The sequence below is a fragment of the Aulonocara sp. 'chitande type north' Nkhata Bay genome, linkage group LG18, assembly GCF_057382095.1.
Source record: "Aulonocara sp. 'chitande type north' Nkhata Bay isolate Kocher_YH1m ecotype deep benthic linkage group LG18, A_spYH_male_GT1.1, whole genome shotgun sequence".
Taxonomy (NCBI): domain Eukaryota; kingdom Metazoa; phylum Chordata; class Actinopteri; order Cichliformes; family Cichlidae; genus Aulonocara; species Aulonocara sp. 'chitande type north' Nkhata Bay.
Window position 1 is genome coordinate 18,147,968 of NC_141361.1, and position 17,588 is coordinate 18,165,555.

The 17,588-nt window shown below is 41.5% G+C and overlaps 2 protein-coding genes and 1 pseudogene across 2 annotated transcripts; 1 reads left to right on the forward strand and 2 right to left on the reverse strand.

Annotated features, from left to right (window-relative positions):
- Positions 1-10: 10 nt before the first annotated feature.
- dhx30 (DEAH (Asp-Glu-Ala-His) box helicase 30) lies at positions 11-6,122 on the reverse strand. Its single transcript, XM_086273569.1, has 19 exons — positions 5,951-6,122; positions 5,619-5,755; positions 5,408-5,518; positions 5,066-5,320; positions 4,826-4,975; positions 4,594-4,746; positions 4,039-4,506; positions 3,072-3,455; positions 2,900-2,969; positions 2,695-2,799; positions 2,420-2,595; positions 2,140-2,346; positions 1,959-2,040; positions 1,689-1,882; positions 1,448-1,607; positions 1,185-1,342; positions 872-975; positions 650-789; positions 11-346 (listed from the first exon to the last, which is right to left on the reverse strand). Exons 1-19 carry the CDS (start codon positions 6,120-6,122, stop codon positions 99-101), a joined length of 3,474 nt encoding a protein of 1,157 aa, XP_086129695.1. The 3' UTR covers positions 11-98.
- Positions 6,123-6,957: 835 nt separating this feature from the next.
- On the forward strand, positions 6,958-7,761 carry LOC147308350 (chymotrypsin-like elastase family member 3B; annotated as a pseudogene).
- Positions 7,762-8,604: 843 nt separating this feature from the next.
- wrnip1 (WRN helicase interacting protein 1) lies at positions 8,605-16,028 on the reverse strand. Its single transcript, XM_086270719.1, has 7 exons — positions 15,258-16,028; positions 13,683-13,877; positions 12,645-12,883; positions 11,934-12,151; positions 10,550-10,705; positions 9,516-9,595; positions 8,605-9,410 (listed from the first exon to the last, which is right to left on the reverse strand). Exons 1-7 carry the CDS (start codon positions 15,900-15,902, stop codon positions 9,129-9,131), a joined length of 1,815 nt encoding a protein of 604 aa, XP_086126845.1. The 5' UTR covers positions 15,903-16,028; the 3' UTR covers positions 8,605-9,128.
- Positions 16,029-17,588: the final 1,560 nt, after the last annotated feature.

Sequence of the window (17,588 nt, forward strand, 5' to 3'; positions counted from 1 at the left end):
GGGGGGGGGGGGAAAGAAAAAAAGTGATGTCAAAACAGCAAATCATTAGCCACTTAATCTGTCTGAGCCAGCAGACATGTAGAAAACCCTCAGTCTTATCAATCCACCTCACTGTCACTGCTGTGAACAAGAGGGTTTGAATCTGTATTGTTCAGCAGCTGTACTAGTAAAGAGATGAGCTTTCCATCTTGAGAAGCGTTTGTGTTACTGGGGCTGTTGAGGTTTCGGTGCAGCATGGTCTGAATGGAAGTGCGTAGCTCCCAGAGCAGCTCCCACGTCTCAACCTGCAGCTCACAGCGCACCAGAGATCGTCCAGAAAATGATACTTCTATTTTGTCGCCATGCACTGGTCACAAGAAAAAGAAGAGTAGTATTCAAGTCTGCTAATGCAGAGGGATGATTTCATTTTTGGTGCTTGTCTAAAATGCAAACTACAAACATGTAGACAGACTTGCACAGTTGAAATAATTTCATTTTTACTGTAGCACTCCATAACAGTCCAAAAGCATTAGTCAGCACTTGAACACATCTAAACCAACAAGATTTTCAGCTGATCAGAGACGTGCACAAACAACGGACTTCAGTCAGATTACCATCCTCCAACCTGTGCTACAAATGCATTCTTTAGGGAAAGCAGAAAACATCTTACCCATCTCTGTGATATCGCAGTCTGTAAGCAGCAACAGAGCGAGTGGATGGACTGTAGAAGAGTCTCTGATGAAAACATTCCCGTTGGACTTGATGGCACTGAAGAATGTCAACCACCGACTAGGGAGGTCTTCTTTCCCACTACAATATAAAATGAAAACAAACTTTACATGCACATCAAGTCTGTTTGTGATGCAACTCAATATTTAGGGCATGCTCTGACCGGTTCACTGAGGAGCGGTGAAGCAGCACTGGCCCACTGAGTGTTCGCAAAGAAATGCTGTTGGGACGAAAGCGTCCTCCTTTAGTCACAACACCTTTCTTCACCTAAAAACAAAAGAACAAAACAAACCAGGTCTAATTTAAATGCAATGCAATGTCAGATTCAACACAAACACCTATACAGCTTTAACCTAGAAAAGCTCAAGTAGATTTATAGAACCGTTACATCACTGTTATGAGTTAATTATGAGTCCCTGGGGGGGATTATAGCAGGATATAGGCAATGAAAGTCAGTCTGGGTAGCTGCCATGTACCTGAATGAGGTTGGGATACAGCCCAGCCAGCAGCACAGCTTTAAGCAGCTCATCCTGGTTGCTGTGCTCATTGTAGAGAGAGGTGTAACGCTGGCAGTCACTGGGATGAGAAACCAGCCCGGCGTCATGCAGATTATCACTGAACTGAGATATAAGACCTGCAATAGGATCAGATGACAGAAATATTTGAATTTAGCAAAAAACAAGAGGGCAGGGATTTTTAACTTCCAAAAGTGGACTGAGACAGGGTGTAAAAGACTGACCGTTTATAAAACGAAGGCTGGCCTTGGACAGGGTGTGTCTCTCCAGAAAGTCATCCCTGTCCTCTCGGTTGCCGTCCTGCTGAACTTTCCTCCAGCCCAGAACAGCTCTACTGACCACCAGATAGTCACTGTAGCTTGAGCCACTCAGAGCCTCTTTGGCCTGAACAAACAAAGCAGACGACTCAGTAACAGCTTAGCAAACAAAAATATGGCAAAATTTATTATGGTGAAGACATCTCACCTTGTTGACTAGTGCTCTGTTCTGCAAGCTGTTGTGGAAAGGGTCTCTAGTGAGACAGGCAGCTACAGACAACATAGGCATAACACATCTAAACATGCTACTCAGGACTAATATTTTGCCCAGCCGTGGGTCACATGACATGCAGGCGACACGATCCCCTAATGGAGTCAGTGTTTCGGTCCTGTCCAGGACTCCTGCAAAACAAAAGTGCATCAAAATGACGAGTAAAGACAAGTAAAGACGAGCAAAGACGAGTAAAGACGCGCTTACCTATATCTTGTAGATTACGGACAGCGTCTCTCACAGACTCTGGCTCTGGGCTGTCCAATACTTGGGATAAGAAATCTACAGCCTACAAGCACCAAAAATGATAAGCCATTAATAAATATAAAATAGAAGAAAAATGTAAATACAGATACAAGAAAGAACAGGGAAAAAATTATTCCTGTACCTTTGAGTTTGGACTGTGGATTTTAGCCTGCACTACTAAACTCTCAAGTGGGATGCGCAGGATCTCAGGGATGGGAAAGGGAGGCATGGATTCCAGCTGTTTTCTTGAGAAAAGGTGGTAGGACTGTCCCGGCTGACACCGGCCTGCTCTCCCTTTTCTTTGTGTAACATTTGAACGGGAAATCCAAACTGTATCCAGACAGGACACCTGGGGCGAAATAAATAAATGAGATTACTTTTGCTGACATTTTCCTGGAATAAAATCAAATGTCAATACTAACCTTAGTCCTTGGGTCATAATTCTGTTCTTTGTGAGTTCCTGCATCCACCACGTGAACAATGTCATCTATTGTAACTGAGGTCTCAGCAATGTTTGTGGCCAGGACAATCTTTCTTTGTCCCACTTGGGGGCGCTGGAACACAGCCTGCTGGTCAGCCACTGATAAACTTGAGTGCACTAAAAGAAAAGCAGAACCAATTATAAACTGGTTATAGGTGGGGAACCTTTTTCCAGAGGCCTCCTTTTTGGCCTCTGGAAATCCATCGCCTTACTTACAGGGCAGGATCATCTGGGAGCCAGAGGAGAAGCGCGGTTTTTCCTCGAGCTTCTCTTGAACAGCCTTTATGTCCTGCCATCCCGGGAGGAAACACAGCACTGCACCTGTAGAACGAGGGGAGAGGAGTTGTTGTAAAATATGACTCTGCCCAAAATTTCAAACACTATTATTTAAAGTGAATTAACAGCTTGGTAAAATAGGCACCTGGTTCTCCACATCTGTCAATGTGTTCGATGACATCAGCGACTAAATCGAGATCCGGTGTGGCATCGTTCTAAACAAGAAGAAGACGCAGAGCAACTCATCAGTTTGGAAAAAAAAGAAAAAGAAAAAGAAAATGTGTGAAAAACAAAAATGTGGCAGATGTGAGTTCCACCTCTTTGTCCGTCTTCGCCCTTTCTGGGACCTGAGACCGACGCCCCATCTCTTTTAGTACATCTTCCAGGTACTTGTCTCGTACTGGGTGCATGAACCCTGGCACCTTTACGATCGGGCAGCCGCCAAAGTACTGTGCCAGCCTCTGGTTGTCCCCAGTGGCACTCATGAGAACGACCCTCAGGTCAGGGTTCTCATTCAGGCTTGTGCGCAGCAGAGCCAGCAGCAGGTCTGTGTTTATGTCTCTCTCGTGGACCTCGTCAACCACCACGTGGCTGATTCCCTTCAGGGTTGGGTTTGACTGCAGCTTCCTCAGCAGGACACCCACTGTGAGGAAGAGCAACGCTCCTCCACTGTGCTCTGGGAGTCGGCTCTCGAGTCTCACCTACAGGAGAAAGATAATACAAATATTATGCATTACTATGGAAAAGATTACTCAACCCTTCATATCCTTGCGATGCTACCAGCCACAATTCAAGGGTTCAGTTACAAAACCAATGTGGTAGAATGAGAAAACTGCCAGTTTATTTTATTCTACTTTTTACTCTTTATGTCAGAAAATAGTTAAAAACAATAGATATGAGGAAGGCCCTCAAAAATTAGAACTTTAATATAAATCTGTAGTCATTGCATGAGCTGCAACGCTCAAGTTTTCTAGAGAGAGGTGCAGGCAGATCAAACATTTTACTGTAATCTAGATAGCTTCATAAAATCAAAAATAACAAAAACACCTATGACATAATTTTATGTCCCGGTGATGACTGAAATTAAAGTTAGAGCACTTTGTTGTGTGAGCCCTAAAACAGCTTTGCCGAGAGGAATTTCAAATACGTTTACTGAATAAAAAGTTTTAAAAGCACAAGACGAAGTTTTGAAGTTGTGCAAATACATTTCTCTTATTAGAGAAATCAAAACAAATCGTTTTGTGTTCAACTAAGATATTGTATAATCTATGCAGCTGTCCTAACCTGATATCCTACAGACTGTTTCAGAGCTGGACCCATCTCCTGAGCAACACGGTGGGCCACCGACACAGCACTGATCCGGCGAGGCTGGGTTACCAAGATGTTGCACTCAGCCCCGCTGCCCCCTCTCACGCGATCCTCCAGCAGAAAACGAGGGACCCGAGTTGTCTTGCCACATCCTGTTTCTCCAGCAATCACAACTACCCTGGAGGCCTGCACAGCTGAGATCACACGCTGACGGTGGGCGTCGACCGGGAGCTCGAGGCTCAGTTCGGGGTTCGCTCTGTTCCATCTCTCCTGCAGGTGGATGCTGAGCTGCTGAGCCTCAGATTCAGAAAGAGGCCTGTACGGCCTGCCTGTGATGGCATCTGTTATAAAATCCTCCTCTTCCTCATCATTCCGGTTTATTGTCTGCTGTTCTTTTGCCTCTTCCTCTTCCCATAGTTTCTGTACCTCTGTTGTCACTGGGTACTGTTAGAAAAATGCGCAAACTCAGAAACTTACATTTTTGTCAAAACTCAGTCAAACACCACTAATCCTCCTTGTACCAAGACTCACCTGGGTGAGGTACTCTCTCACGCTTTGCTCCAGATATTTTGGAATCTCCAATGGAAGTGGGCGCCTCTCCCTCTCTCCAGCCTCCCTCACCTTTTCTCGATGATACTTGGCATGTGTCAGTGGGTTGTTGTCCTTATCCAGCAGCTCCAATTCCTGTAACCAGCAGGTGAGATGCATATATTAAGTACAATCTTGACTTGTTAAGATACAGTAGTTCTCGACAAATACTCACCTTTAGCTTCATGCAGGCAAGTGCAGCAGCTCTCGCCTCTGCTGCCGCCCGGCTGCCTGCTTTGGCTGTGAATGTCATCTCCTCGGGCCAGAGCAGAGTCAGTTCACACGTCTTTAGCTTCCCTCCTGTTGTTCTGAACTGCAGTAGCTCCTGCAGTAATAAGTCACATGGTAGCTTACAATGCACATTGAGTTTAAAGAGGATAGATTGTTACCGCCCAAAACAAAGTGAACTACAAACCCAGATATTGTTGGACGATGTGGCCACCTGGATAACCCTATTCAACAGAGATTTAGGTTGTGGAAACAAGGAAAGAGCTTCTGACACATTGGAGTCATCCTCTTTAGCAGGTGCCCGGTCATTTGCTCTGCCTCTGTAGATATCACCTGTCCAGGAATTATCCTCATTATCATGAAGAGGTGTATGCAGCCCTCCTCTCCCTCGGCCAGCTCTCCTCCTGGGGAGCTGGTTGTTTGGCCCTATCACACCCATTTCCTGTAAACAAACACAATCAAAGAACGGTGAGAGGGGAGAAAGAGACATATCATATACTGCAAACTCACATGCTGGTTTTCAGCTTACTCTGAGCTTCTGACAAGCGGCAGCTGCTGCAAATTGCTCTGCCTCGCTCTTCTTTGAGCCGTAACCCTCCTCTTCTATCTTGCAGGGCCACTGCAGCGTGACAGTGGCCTTCTACAGAGGAGCCACAACACAAAGCTTAACACCATCAACGGATTTTGTCACATGTACAGTGAAAGCAATAATGCTGTCTCGCTCTGACTTTAGCGCTGACCTTAACACCAGCATGTTCCATGCAACTGTACTGGATGAGCTGAGAGAGGTCGCTGACTCCCAGTGACCGTGAGATGGTGTTGTGCAGGAGGCTTTTAGGATCTGGAAACTCCTTCAGGAGGTGGCGTCTGCTATCGACTAAATAGTAAATATAATAAAAATTGTAAAAGGTGACTGTCGGCAGTGGATACATGGGAGTCCAAATATGAGATAAAAGAAGCAAGACTGCGAAATACAAGCACAAACCATAACCTTTTAAATGACGTGCCCTTGAGTTTTTAGCGCCGCTGCTGGCGAGCTGTCACCCGTTAGCTAACCGGCATCTTCACTCACCTCGTTTACTCTGGAAATAAGATGTCGCATTCATCTGAAAGCTTGGAGATTTGGTCCCATACCACCGCATTTCTTTACTCAAGTCAGACGCCGTTTTACAGCCACTGTGAACGCATTTGCCAATGTTGCATAGCGCTCTCAAACGCACGAGTAAAACACCGGGTAGCGCCATCTTTAAATTAAAGTTTCTTCTTCGGCTCCTCTACAAGCTGTTTTCATGAAACGCCCTCTTGTGGCAGGGAGTATAACTGCATCTTTTAGAGCGCCTCGTAAAAACATGAGCAGATCAGAATAAGAATCAGAAAAACTTTATTAATCCCAGAGGGAAATTGAGTTGTCATAGCAGCAGATATACAACAAACATCAAGCACTCATACAAAATGAGTGTAGAAACGGCGATATTAATAAATAAACATTAAGACATATAGATAAATATAGAGATATAGGTATAAATATAAATATACATATAAATATAATAGGACAAGTATGTGTGAAAATATATGTTGTGGTGCACAAAAGTGACCCACGGGGATAAATTAAAGAGTCTGATAGCAACAGGAAGGAACAACCTCCTGTAACGTTCCCTCAGATAGCAAAGTTGAAGGAACCCATTACTGAAACTGCTCTTCAGATTGTCCAGTGTGTTATGGAGGGGTGGGAGTCATTGTCCATGATTGCCAGCAGTCTTGCCAGCATTCTGTCACTGTTCACCTCCTCCAGGGTGGCGAGCTTCATGCCAAAAACAGACTCTGCCTTCCAGATGAGTTTGTACAGTCTGTTTGTGTCCTTTGCCTTGATGCCTGGACTCCAGCATGCTACAGCAAAGAAGACGGTTCTTGCAACAGCAGACTGATAAAACATATAGAGCATCTTGCTGCTAACACTGAAGGATCTGAGCCTTCGTAGAAGTAAAGCTCAGACCCTTCCTACAAAATTGTGATTTCTGATCCAAATCAATCAAAGTTTTCCTTTACTTTCAGGTTTCTTTGCAGTCCTTCTAACCCACTTGTGGAGGGACAATAATTGCACCTAACTGGGTCTTGACAGCAGCACACTGCATCACAGAAGAGCGAATTTGTTCTTGGTGTTTTCGTGGCCAGATCACATATAAGCAGCCATTTTGAATACTAAAAAAAGTGTCATGAAGATGAACTGAAAGCCTTTTTCGTTTCAATTCCAGTTTCTACACATACAGGGTGGTTCTTGCTGAGCATGACATGAACAAAGAGGAGGGACCTGAATAGTTCATTATCATTGAAAAATTCATACACCCCAAATGGAACTGTGTGTCGTGTGGATATGGTGTTGCTTTCTACTCTTTAACTTGTAGGAAAACAATGACACAGTCTATTTTTTTCCTCATCCTTGTTCACAGGAATGACATTGCCCTACTAAAACTGGAGAAGAGAACCACTATCAGGGATGAGGTTCAGCTGGCTTGCCTGATGCTACTCTCACCCACAACCAGCCCTGCTACATCACAGGGTGGGGTCGTCTCTACAGTAAGACCCACTGCTATTGTCAAGTGTGGCACATCTTTGTTAAATTCTAAATACTCAGTTATTATGCATTCGATTTGATTGGTGTTGTGATCTTTAGCCCCCTGCTACACCACAGCAGGTGGTGGATCACAGCGTCTGCAGTTAAAGTGACTGGTGGGGTGGTTCAGTAAAGACAACAATGGTCTGTGCAGGAGGTGAAAGCAAGTCAGCATGCCATGTGAAAAACAACAACAGAACTTTGTTATATTTTTGCAAAATAAACTGTTCAGTGTATGTGTTACGGTTCAGGGTGACTCTGGAGGCCAGTAGTGGTTTTAACCTTTGAACTCCCCCATGGATGCCATTTTTGCCTGGCCTCTTTCTTATTATTGAATCATGAACTCTGACCTTAACTGAGGCAAGTGAAGCCTGCTGTTTTTTAGATGTTGTCCTGCGTTCATTTGTGATCTGGATGAGGTGCTGATGTATTCTTGGGAGTAATTTTGGTAGGCTGTCTACTCTCTGGAGTCCCAAAGCCTTAGATGTGACGTAACCTTTACAGACAGATAGATGTCATCCACTTGTATCAATCTGGAAACTTAACAGTTTCTCATTTGTTCTCGAGTTTCTTTAGATCGTGGCATGATCTTTAAGCATACTTCACTTTGTTATACAGGTTCTGTTAAAGTAATCTTTTTGATTCAACAGGCCTGGCAGTAATCAGGTCAGTGTGTGGTTAGTGAAATTGAACTCTGTTTTCTAAGTTAATTCATAATTTAAGTGGGCCATTTACCTTTTCACACAGGGCCAGGTAGGGTTGTATAGCTTTATTCCCTTAAATTATTTAAAAACGGCATTCTGTATTTACCTGGGTTATCTTTATCTGACATTAAATTTTGTTTTATCTGGAATATTTCATATTCATATTTCATATGTGAAAAAGAACAAATCAGGAAGTCGATGACAGGAATCTGTTTCACTGCCCTGTAAAGAAAATTCTCTCCGAGACAGGTACAAACTCTGGTGATGTTTCTTTGCAGACAACGGCCCAAAACTGATTTAGACTTCATAACATGTGAAGAAACTGAACATTAAAGTGTATAATAAAATGTTTGTATTATGTCTGACTTGCATTTCCTTTAAGCATCTACACATTATAAGAAACATGCAGGATTGAACAGATAAGGAAATGCATTTATTCATTTTAAACAATATATACATGTTTTACAAAGATAAATCCAAACATGGACAGTTTTAAAAAGTCTGAATTAGCATTATGAAAATACAAAGGTGAGTTGGGTGTATTTAGTTACTGTGTCATTGATCTATTTGTATAACTACAAAGCAAATGTAAAAACTATAACATGAGAAATGACCGTTTATAGAATGAGTGCAGTTTTTTATTATTTTTTTCTAACCTTTGTAATTAACAAGTTTGTGACACAAACAAAAAATCTTAACTGCCAGCGTAAATACACAGCTTATATAATAAGCCTTAACTGGTCCTTGTAGCAGCCTCAGTTTTAAAGAACATGACAGCAGTGGTTTTCAAACTGTGGTTCAGTGTGTCAGTACAGCAGGGTAGCTGGACAACTACAGAATAATATGCAGTGAAGCAGAGCTGAGTGGATATAACTTATGTGGAGAAAATAAATTTGCTGTGTTTACTTTTGTGTTTTTTGTTTTTACAAAAGTACTCATGAGTCTGAGGGCTTCCAGGTGAAGAAGTTGATTCCTTGCAGCTCCTCAGGTAAGTACTCCTGCTCTACGGGGTCGCTGAAGGCTGGGTTGTATTTGTAGCCTTTCGAGTATCCCAGCTGTTTCATAAGCCTGGTTGGGGCATTGCGGAGGTGCAAGGGGACGGGAGGCAGGGGACCTTTGTGGCTTCTCAAACAGGTCTTCACATTATCATAGGCCTTGTAGATCGAAACAGACTTGAGTGCTCGTGCCAGATAGACCACACACTGAGCGAGGATCACCTGTTGATCAGCAGATGAAACAAAAGGAAGAAAACTGAGGTGAAGACAACTTTAGGGTTGACAAGACAGGAGACTTCCAGTCACTGATTGGTCCACTGAGCTTACCTCACATTCAGGCATCCCAATGAAATGACAGGCTTGGAAGGCAGAAACGGCCTGAGTAAGAGCGGCGGGATCTGCCATACCTGAAAGACAAGAAGGATGCAACGCTGCAGAATAAGAAGCACTTTTTAAAAAAACATTATGACTACTTTGTCAAGCTTCCTCTCTCTCTCTGGCATTTCAGTCCAGTCAGTAGTTTCTGAACTATTTTCGCAGACAGCGATTTATAGAAGTGTTCCTGAGCTCGTGCTGTGGTTTCCATGACAACGGCGTGCCCGGTTTTAATGCAGCATCACGGGAATCTGATGTTGATTTTCAGCCTTCTCCATTATGCACAGAGATTTCTTTAATCATCAATCTTTTGATAATGTTATGTACTATAGATGATGAGATATTTAAAGTCTTTGTTACATTGAGGAAAATTAGTTCATTTTTTTAACAATTTGTAGATGCAGTTTTTGGCAGATTGCTGAACCTCTGCGCTTTACTTCTGAGAAACTCTCTGCTTCTCTAAGATGCTTTTTTATATCTAATCTTGTTGCTGTAATATTGCCAATTACACTAATTAGTTGCAACATGTTCCTCCAGCTGTTTCTTTGTAGTACCTCTTACTTTTCCAGCCTTTTGTTGCCATGTCCCAACTTTTCTGAGACATATTGTTGCCACCAAATTCAAAATGGCCTTATTTTGTCTTAAAATTGTACAATAAAAAAGTATAAATAGCTCTACTGACATAATAAAGCCAAATGTGGTTAGGATTGTAGAGAAGAAAAACTGGAAAAAAGTGTAAGAAGCCTTTAACTTAGGGATGAACTGATAATGTTTAAAAAAATTATTGGGCTGATAGCAGTGCCCGTATCTTTTTTTTTCTGTGTGTATTTTGATTTTCTTGCTATTTATTAACCCTTTGTGCCAGGGGGAAAAAAAAAAAAAGGTCAATACACACCGGATGATTGCAGCTGGAAAATTCTAAAATATATAAATATATATATATATAAATGTAGAGGTGAGATAATGCAATAATTAAATACACCTACCCACATCTTCACTGGCAAAGCGGACCAATCTGCGAGCCACGTAGAGCGGATCCTCGCCACCCTCAAGCATACGGCCCAGCCAGTATAGAGACGCATTCTCATGGGAGCCTCTCATAGACTTATGTAACGCTGATATGCAGTTGTAATGCTCTTCACCTTTAAGTAACACACACACACACACACACACACACACACACACACACACACACACACACACACACACACACACACACACACACGAAATGTTTCAAACAGATAAGAAGATTTTTCTTCAGGTGGCATTCCATCAGCAATTTTCAAACCAAGAGATTGAAGGACATTACATACTGAAAAAAACGACCTTATCTAAAAAAACAAAGACTGATCAGGCAAAAATAGATGAATACCGTCTCCATTAAAGTCATTAGTCAAGCTGAATGATGGCTTCATCTCCCAGTGAAGCAGGGAACAGTAAATCTCCATCTTTTGGGACAGCTGCGTGTTGTGTAACAGGACAGTGTGGAGGACTAATGAGTCTGAGGAGTTCTGTGCATGATGAGCAAAGGTGATAAGAACAGCTAAAACTACAGCAGACTAAAAAAAAAGCACTGATTATAGGTAAACGCGGGCCTTATAAGTTATTGTAATGAGCAAAAACATTAAAATATCAGTTAGCTATGAATGCAATAAAAAAAAAAAAAAAAAGTCTCAAAGCGCTTCGTTTTATGAATCTGGTATGAACGAATAGCACACGCTGCTCTGACGCTCAGCTAAAATACCTGCACTGCACTCACAAGAAACACACAGCACACTTAAATACCTAGCAGGGGCGAAGAAACGCAAGAAATAAGGTTTGTCCCTGTTATATAACGGTGATCAAAGACACTGGGGCGTAATATGATAGAGCTGTTAAGCTCAAAGCATGAAAGTACTCATGACGAGTGCTATAAATGACGCTGCCGAGAGGAATTTAAAAAATGTGGATTTGTAAAGTATGGAGCGATTTGTGCTGCCTAGTGCTGCCCACATCCTTAAAGACAAAGCCTCTTCTTTTATTGAAACAACCGTTATCCCAGGACCTCTGGTGACGTTTTCCAGCAAAACAGACGTAAAAAATTAACAGTTTCAATAAGAAATTAGAGGCAAGAGGCCGGTAATTTCTGCCTCTTGGTCCCACCTGCAAAAACATTTTCCACATAAACAGGATTCCATGTAAGAGTACTGGAAATACAATTGAAAACAGAGGGTGAGGATGATGCAAGCATGGGTCACAGTGTTATGAGCTGGAATATTTATTCAGGCCTAGTTGCACATAGTGACACCCAAAAGACCAGCTTTGATAAAAGGAACTTAAAAGAAAGGAGCGTCGATGCTAAAATGACAATGTGAGTACATCTGCGCTTACCAGCTTTATCATAGAGAATGTGGGACCTTTGGAGACCTTCTTTGACATGCTCTTCTGTCACTAGTATCTCTTGAGGAGAATCGTCGGGTGCTAAGAGGTTTGTTTTGGACATCTGAGCCTGAACAGCCAGCTGGAGACTATTGAGTCCGACTCTTGCGTCGCCATCACAAAGGTAGGCCATGGTGTCCAGGGCTTTTTGCTGAATGTAAATCTTTGGTCTAAAAACATTAAAAATATACACTGTATCAGTGCCTCTACTGTTTAATATGGAATAAAATTGAAAAAATAAAAAACAGATAAATGCTTAAATGCCTTTCATCATGAATATTCTCAGTCTTATGCTCTTCCGTTTTAACCAGCACTCATCTCAAAAACATCTTGATATAAGTCACTCTGACTGGCAGCAAAATGATTTCATCAGTTTTGTCAAAATGTTGTTTTTTATTTTCCCCCATAAAAAAATAATTAACTAAAACGATGGATTTGTGTAATCTACCTTAAACAGATAGTAGATTATATGCAATCATCGGCTGGCAGCTAACAGGTGATTATAGCTCGTGCTGAACCTCATCTGTCAAACTATCAAACAAAACCAAAGCTGAGACTATTGCTGTGGCTCCATCTTCCGATACCCACTATGTGAGGATTACAAAGATAGTGAGGTTTTTGGTCACGTGTGACACTACAGTCGAGAAGCTTGTGGGAACCTACCTGTGTCCATCTGTTTGGTCTTCATATTTGGGGTTTGTCGAATCTTGTCCCTGGATTCTGATCCCAAGTGTGGCCACAGCTCTGTTCAGGATCGAGCCCATCGCCTCCACAGACAGCTTCTCCAGAACCAGCACCTTGCACCTGCTCAGTAGGGCAGCATTCACCTGGAAGGATGGATTCTCAGTGGTCGCTCCAATCAAAGTGACTGTGCCACACTCCACATGTGGAAGGAAGGTGTCCTACAGACGCAAACACATACAGATTCAAGTGAGACTAATTTTACTGGGCATTCAATAAGGATCTGGACCAATCCTTGTTTCTATTAGACATGGCTGTTATATTACTGTTACACATAATACAGGATTTCACAGGATGCTAGAATTTAAAGCTTCAGTTTTCAGAATAAATACAGTATAGTGCCAAAAGTAGTAATTGGATGTCACCCATCCAAAGCATTGAATTCATGTGTTCTAATCCCTTCCATGGCCACAAGTCTATAAATTCAAGCACATAGGCATGCAGACTGCTTCTACAAACATTTGTGAAAGCTGCAAGGCTGAGTCGTTATCATGTTAAACCCTATAGATTAAGAATAGGATGCTACTCAAGTTCATATGCATCTGAAGGCAGACAAGTGAATACTTTTGGCAATATTTGGTACCAGTAGTGAAGCAGACCTCTGAATAAACTACTGCAAATAAAGGACAATGGATTATATTGATTGATAGAACCATTTAAGATTTCTGTAAAACATAAACATGAACCATTTAGTTACCAATGAATTAGGAGACAAAATGTAAATAAATCGTTTCTACTTATTATTATCAGTCGAAACCCCAAAAATGTATGTTTCCAATAGATCAAAGACATGAGCTGGAGAACTCGTGCTGTTTTTGAAGGGATAAAGATGGTCCCGTAAGCTGTTTATATATACATATACACTCGTGCTGATATACAATCTTATTAGCAGGGGGAAGAACATAAAAAAAAGTTTGCAACAAGCAGAGTACAACTTTCTGCTCTAAAATACCTCCTCACCTGTTGGGATTTATTGAAGCGGTGAATTTCATCGATGAACAGGATGGTCTTCCTCTTGCACAGTCGGAGCTCGTTTTGCGCTTGCTTTATCACTTCTCTGACCTCATTGGTGGATGTACTGGTGGCGGACAGAGTTACAAAGCGAGCCGTCCCCTTCTTCTTACTGGTGCTGGCAATGATGTGGGCTAGAGTGGTCTGAAATACAGCGAGCCACATGGAGAGTAATTTAACGTAAACTCACAGGCAGAACATGTAATGCAGCTTTCATCGAGAAGTTTCTGTGATGTGTAATCAAGTTAAATGAGCTGATTTTGTGACTCGTCTATTCAATGAGGAAACCTGACTGCGGCAAAGCAGTCGACAGGAGGGTCAAAGAAGAGATAAAGTGTCAGAAAAGCATGCCGACAAAGTCTGGGAATGGCTAGTGACTGCTCAATGAGCCACGCTGGCAGCTCAACATGCCTAAGGAGTCATTAACAAGCTGTACCACCAACAGAGCAGCCACAGATGCCATCATTCACTCTTTCAACACGACAGTTCTACTTGAATACAACAAAGAGTACCACAGCTGAAAATTCACTTAAATCCACTGTATTGGATATTCAGCATTAATCTAGACAATAATTATTTAAAAACATACAAGAAAAAAGGTGCAAAATGGACAAGCCCCAAGTTTCATGCCAAAACTGAGACTGTAATTATTAGAATATAAGAAATTTGCACTCGAATAATTAATCACAATAATTTTTTTTCTCTTACCCACAATAATTTCAGCAATTTGTGGATTATTAATTCAACAGAAAATTGCCATATTACTAAAAGAAAACTGATAAAAGCTTCTTAAATTAAAATATTTTTTGTGTGAACAATCAGAGTAGAGCTTTAAGAATCACTGAATAGATGAAACTTTATAAGTTATATTTAAAAAAACACCTTTAAAGCACTATATGGATGAGGTAGAGTGTTAAATATTTATATGGTTATACTGTACATTAACATTTGATAATTTTATATAATGACATTTTTTAAAGTACAAGTTTTTGTTCAATATCCCTGATTTTCTTTTTTTTTTTAGAAATTAGAACTCAGTCGGTTCAAGCATCTTCAATTCTGAGTACTAGTTGCCGAGAGCAGATGATGACTTATTGTCATCATCTGCATATCATTAATGACAAATTAAAGGAAAACTTTAATGAATGATGCGACACGTCTGACTTTAGTCATCTCGGTTGGTGTTTGGAGAGCGTGGCATAGGACAAGGACAAAACAGCACAGCACGTGATTCACTTAATTTTGAAACTCATCGCCTCCTTTACAATAAGACATAAAACGTGATCATGCCGAAATACTTTGCATTGATTTATAGTGACCTTTGGAATTGACCCAATAATACCGCCCGGTTATCATCTTAGGGGTGAAGGATACAGGTTTTTCCTTTAATTTGTCCCCCACAAATAAAGTGAGGGGAGCTGAATCAGTGGCAATAAGGTGTTTTAACCATCACATATCAAACAGCAGGAAAATACTAAGCAAAGCTGGGGAGAGATGCAGCATCATACTGGGTCACCTCCACACCTTTCCGCATCCCGGGGGTCCCCAGAGGATCAGCGACGGTATTTCCTGGGAGTCAAGAAGTGGCCGGAAGAGACTTTGCTCTCCTACAACTTTATTTTGCCCAAAGTATTCCTCCAGTGTTTCTGGTCTCAGCACCTCCGCCAGAGGTTTGTCTACTGCAAGCAACGTCCGCGGTGACAGACGTTTCGCCGTTTTCAAGCCCTGCCCGCTGGATGCAGGCGCGGGCTGCTGACTCCTCAAAGTCTCTGTACCTGCCGCTCCAAGATCCGCCTCCTCGTTCAGTAAACGTTTCACCCCCTTGCTGGCAGCACTGCCAGGACTTTGTTTACCGACAAACAAACCGTTCCGTTCAGTCTGGACCGGAGGTTTCCCCCTGTTGCTCTGAAACAGCGAAAACATCCCCGGTGACTGCGCGCTGGCCACGGAGGAGGAGGAGCTGGCTGCAGGTTTGATGATAGCCTCGGGACCAGTGCGGGATTTCTTTACGGGAGGTCCGCTCTCGTCTGCTGTGGACGGGCTGCTGTCGGTAACGCCTTTCAGCAGACATATATCCAGATGTCCGTTGATTGTGGCGGACGTGAAGTCTTTAAAACAAACGGGACATTGCACCGAGTCTGGTGCTGCAGCTGTCTTCTCGTTCGCCATGTTGGTTCCCGCTAAACGTTGGACCTTTGATCACGTGACCAAAACAAGGCGTTGACCTTTTGACGTTTTCATTTTTAATGATTAATTTTTTCTTTTTAACCAGCTGTGGTGTGGTGTGTAGATTTAAAAACATTTTTAATGAACATTTTGCCTTTCTAGACGAGTTTTCGGATTACGTTCCTGTGTGCGTTTACGTGCCGATTAGACAGTCCGTCACCAGGAAAGCACATTGTGTCGATAGGTTTAAAAAAAAAAAGTCAGAACCTAATTATAAAAAAAATAAAATAAAATAAAATTGGGACTTAAAAGGTGAACCACACAGTTTTTTTTAGCTTCTCTATCCCTCTTTATTTCTAATTATTTTTTAATTGTTTTGTAAGAGTTCAGGGTGAAAGGTATCTGTGCCAGGATGTTTGTAAGTAGCTTTATGTCAAAGTAAAAGAACCTCGGTGAAGTTAATCATATAGTCTTGTGGAGCTGTTTGTTTGAAAGTGTGAATTCCTCTGAAAAGTCGGGAGGACCTGTATGCCCCCAGGCATGCAAGTTGTGGCTGTGGTTTTGCAAGACTGTGGGAACAAGCATTTTAAGTTTTCAGCAAGTTTTCGCTATTCAAATAATTCTCTAATAATTTCTCTATTGTAAATTCTGAATGTGCTTTCTTTATTTCCAGTTAAATGTCTTTTAAATGACCCATTTAACTGTTCTTCATCTTTATCTAATTGTTTATATCTATAATGGAGAAAATGTTTATTGAACTGTATCAGTAAAAATACACCACTGCGAAAATTCACAGTTCATAAGTTTAAATGATAAACTTCTAAGATCTCATATTCAGGATCAATGTCTATCAGTATCCAGAAATAACATAATCAGCAACACTTGTTATAATTTTACAAAACATTTGAAATACATTGGGGGAAAAAGAAACTTAAATCTGACCTCAGTAAATTGAGGAATTCCAGTTGATCAAATATTAAAAATAAAACACAATATTAATAATAGTAATAATATTAAAAAAAAAAAAAAACCAAAAAACAAACCAATAACTAATGTGCCTCAACACTTCTCTGTCTTGTCTGTAAGAAGCAATCTTAGACATGCCTCCACCCAGAAGCCAAAAGTGAGCTCTGTGTTGTGTTTGGCAGAATGACTGGTCAAGTCAGAGGAGGTTTCCAGACATGCTACACATAGCTGTGTAGCTGTGACTGACCACTCTTAGCCAGATAATACATTCTTGGGATTGTGGTTATATATATTCACACACCTTTCACACACGTCTTTATTGCACAATATACTGAAGATATGGTGCTGAGCTTAAAGCTCTTCAGAGCCACCATGAAGTACTGATTAGAAGTTCATTTGTAGTGTCATTTAATAATTATTATATATGAAACTGATACAGCTGGAATCATTGAGTCTAATCCTTCATGTAATAGTCTTTGTGACATTTGCAGTGGGAATTGCATAGCACAGGCTATTGGTTTACACTGGGTCTGTGTTGACAGCGAGCTGGAAACCCATAACAATTCTCTCACTCTTCAGAGTCAATGCTGTGCTGATTTAATTTAGTTTTTCTTCATTCTGTGATTCTCAGTTTTAAAGTGGAGATCAATGGGACAAAAGTGATATAGAAAATTTAAAAAAGGTCGATTCCTAATACAGCTGGAGTGACTGGACAGCGTGAGA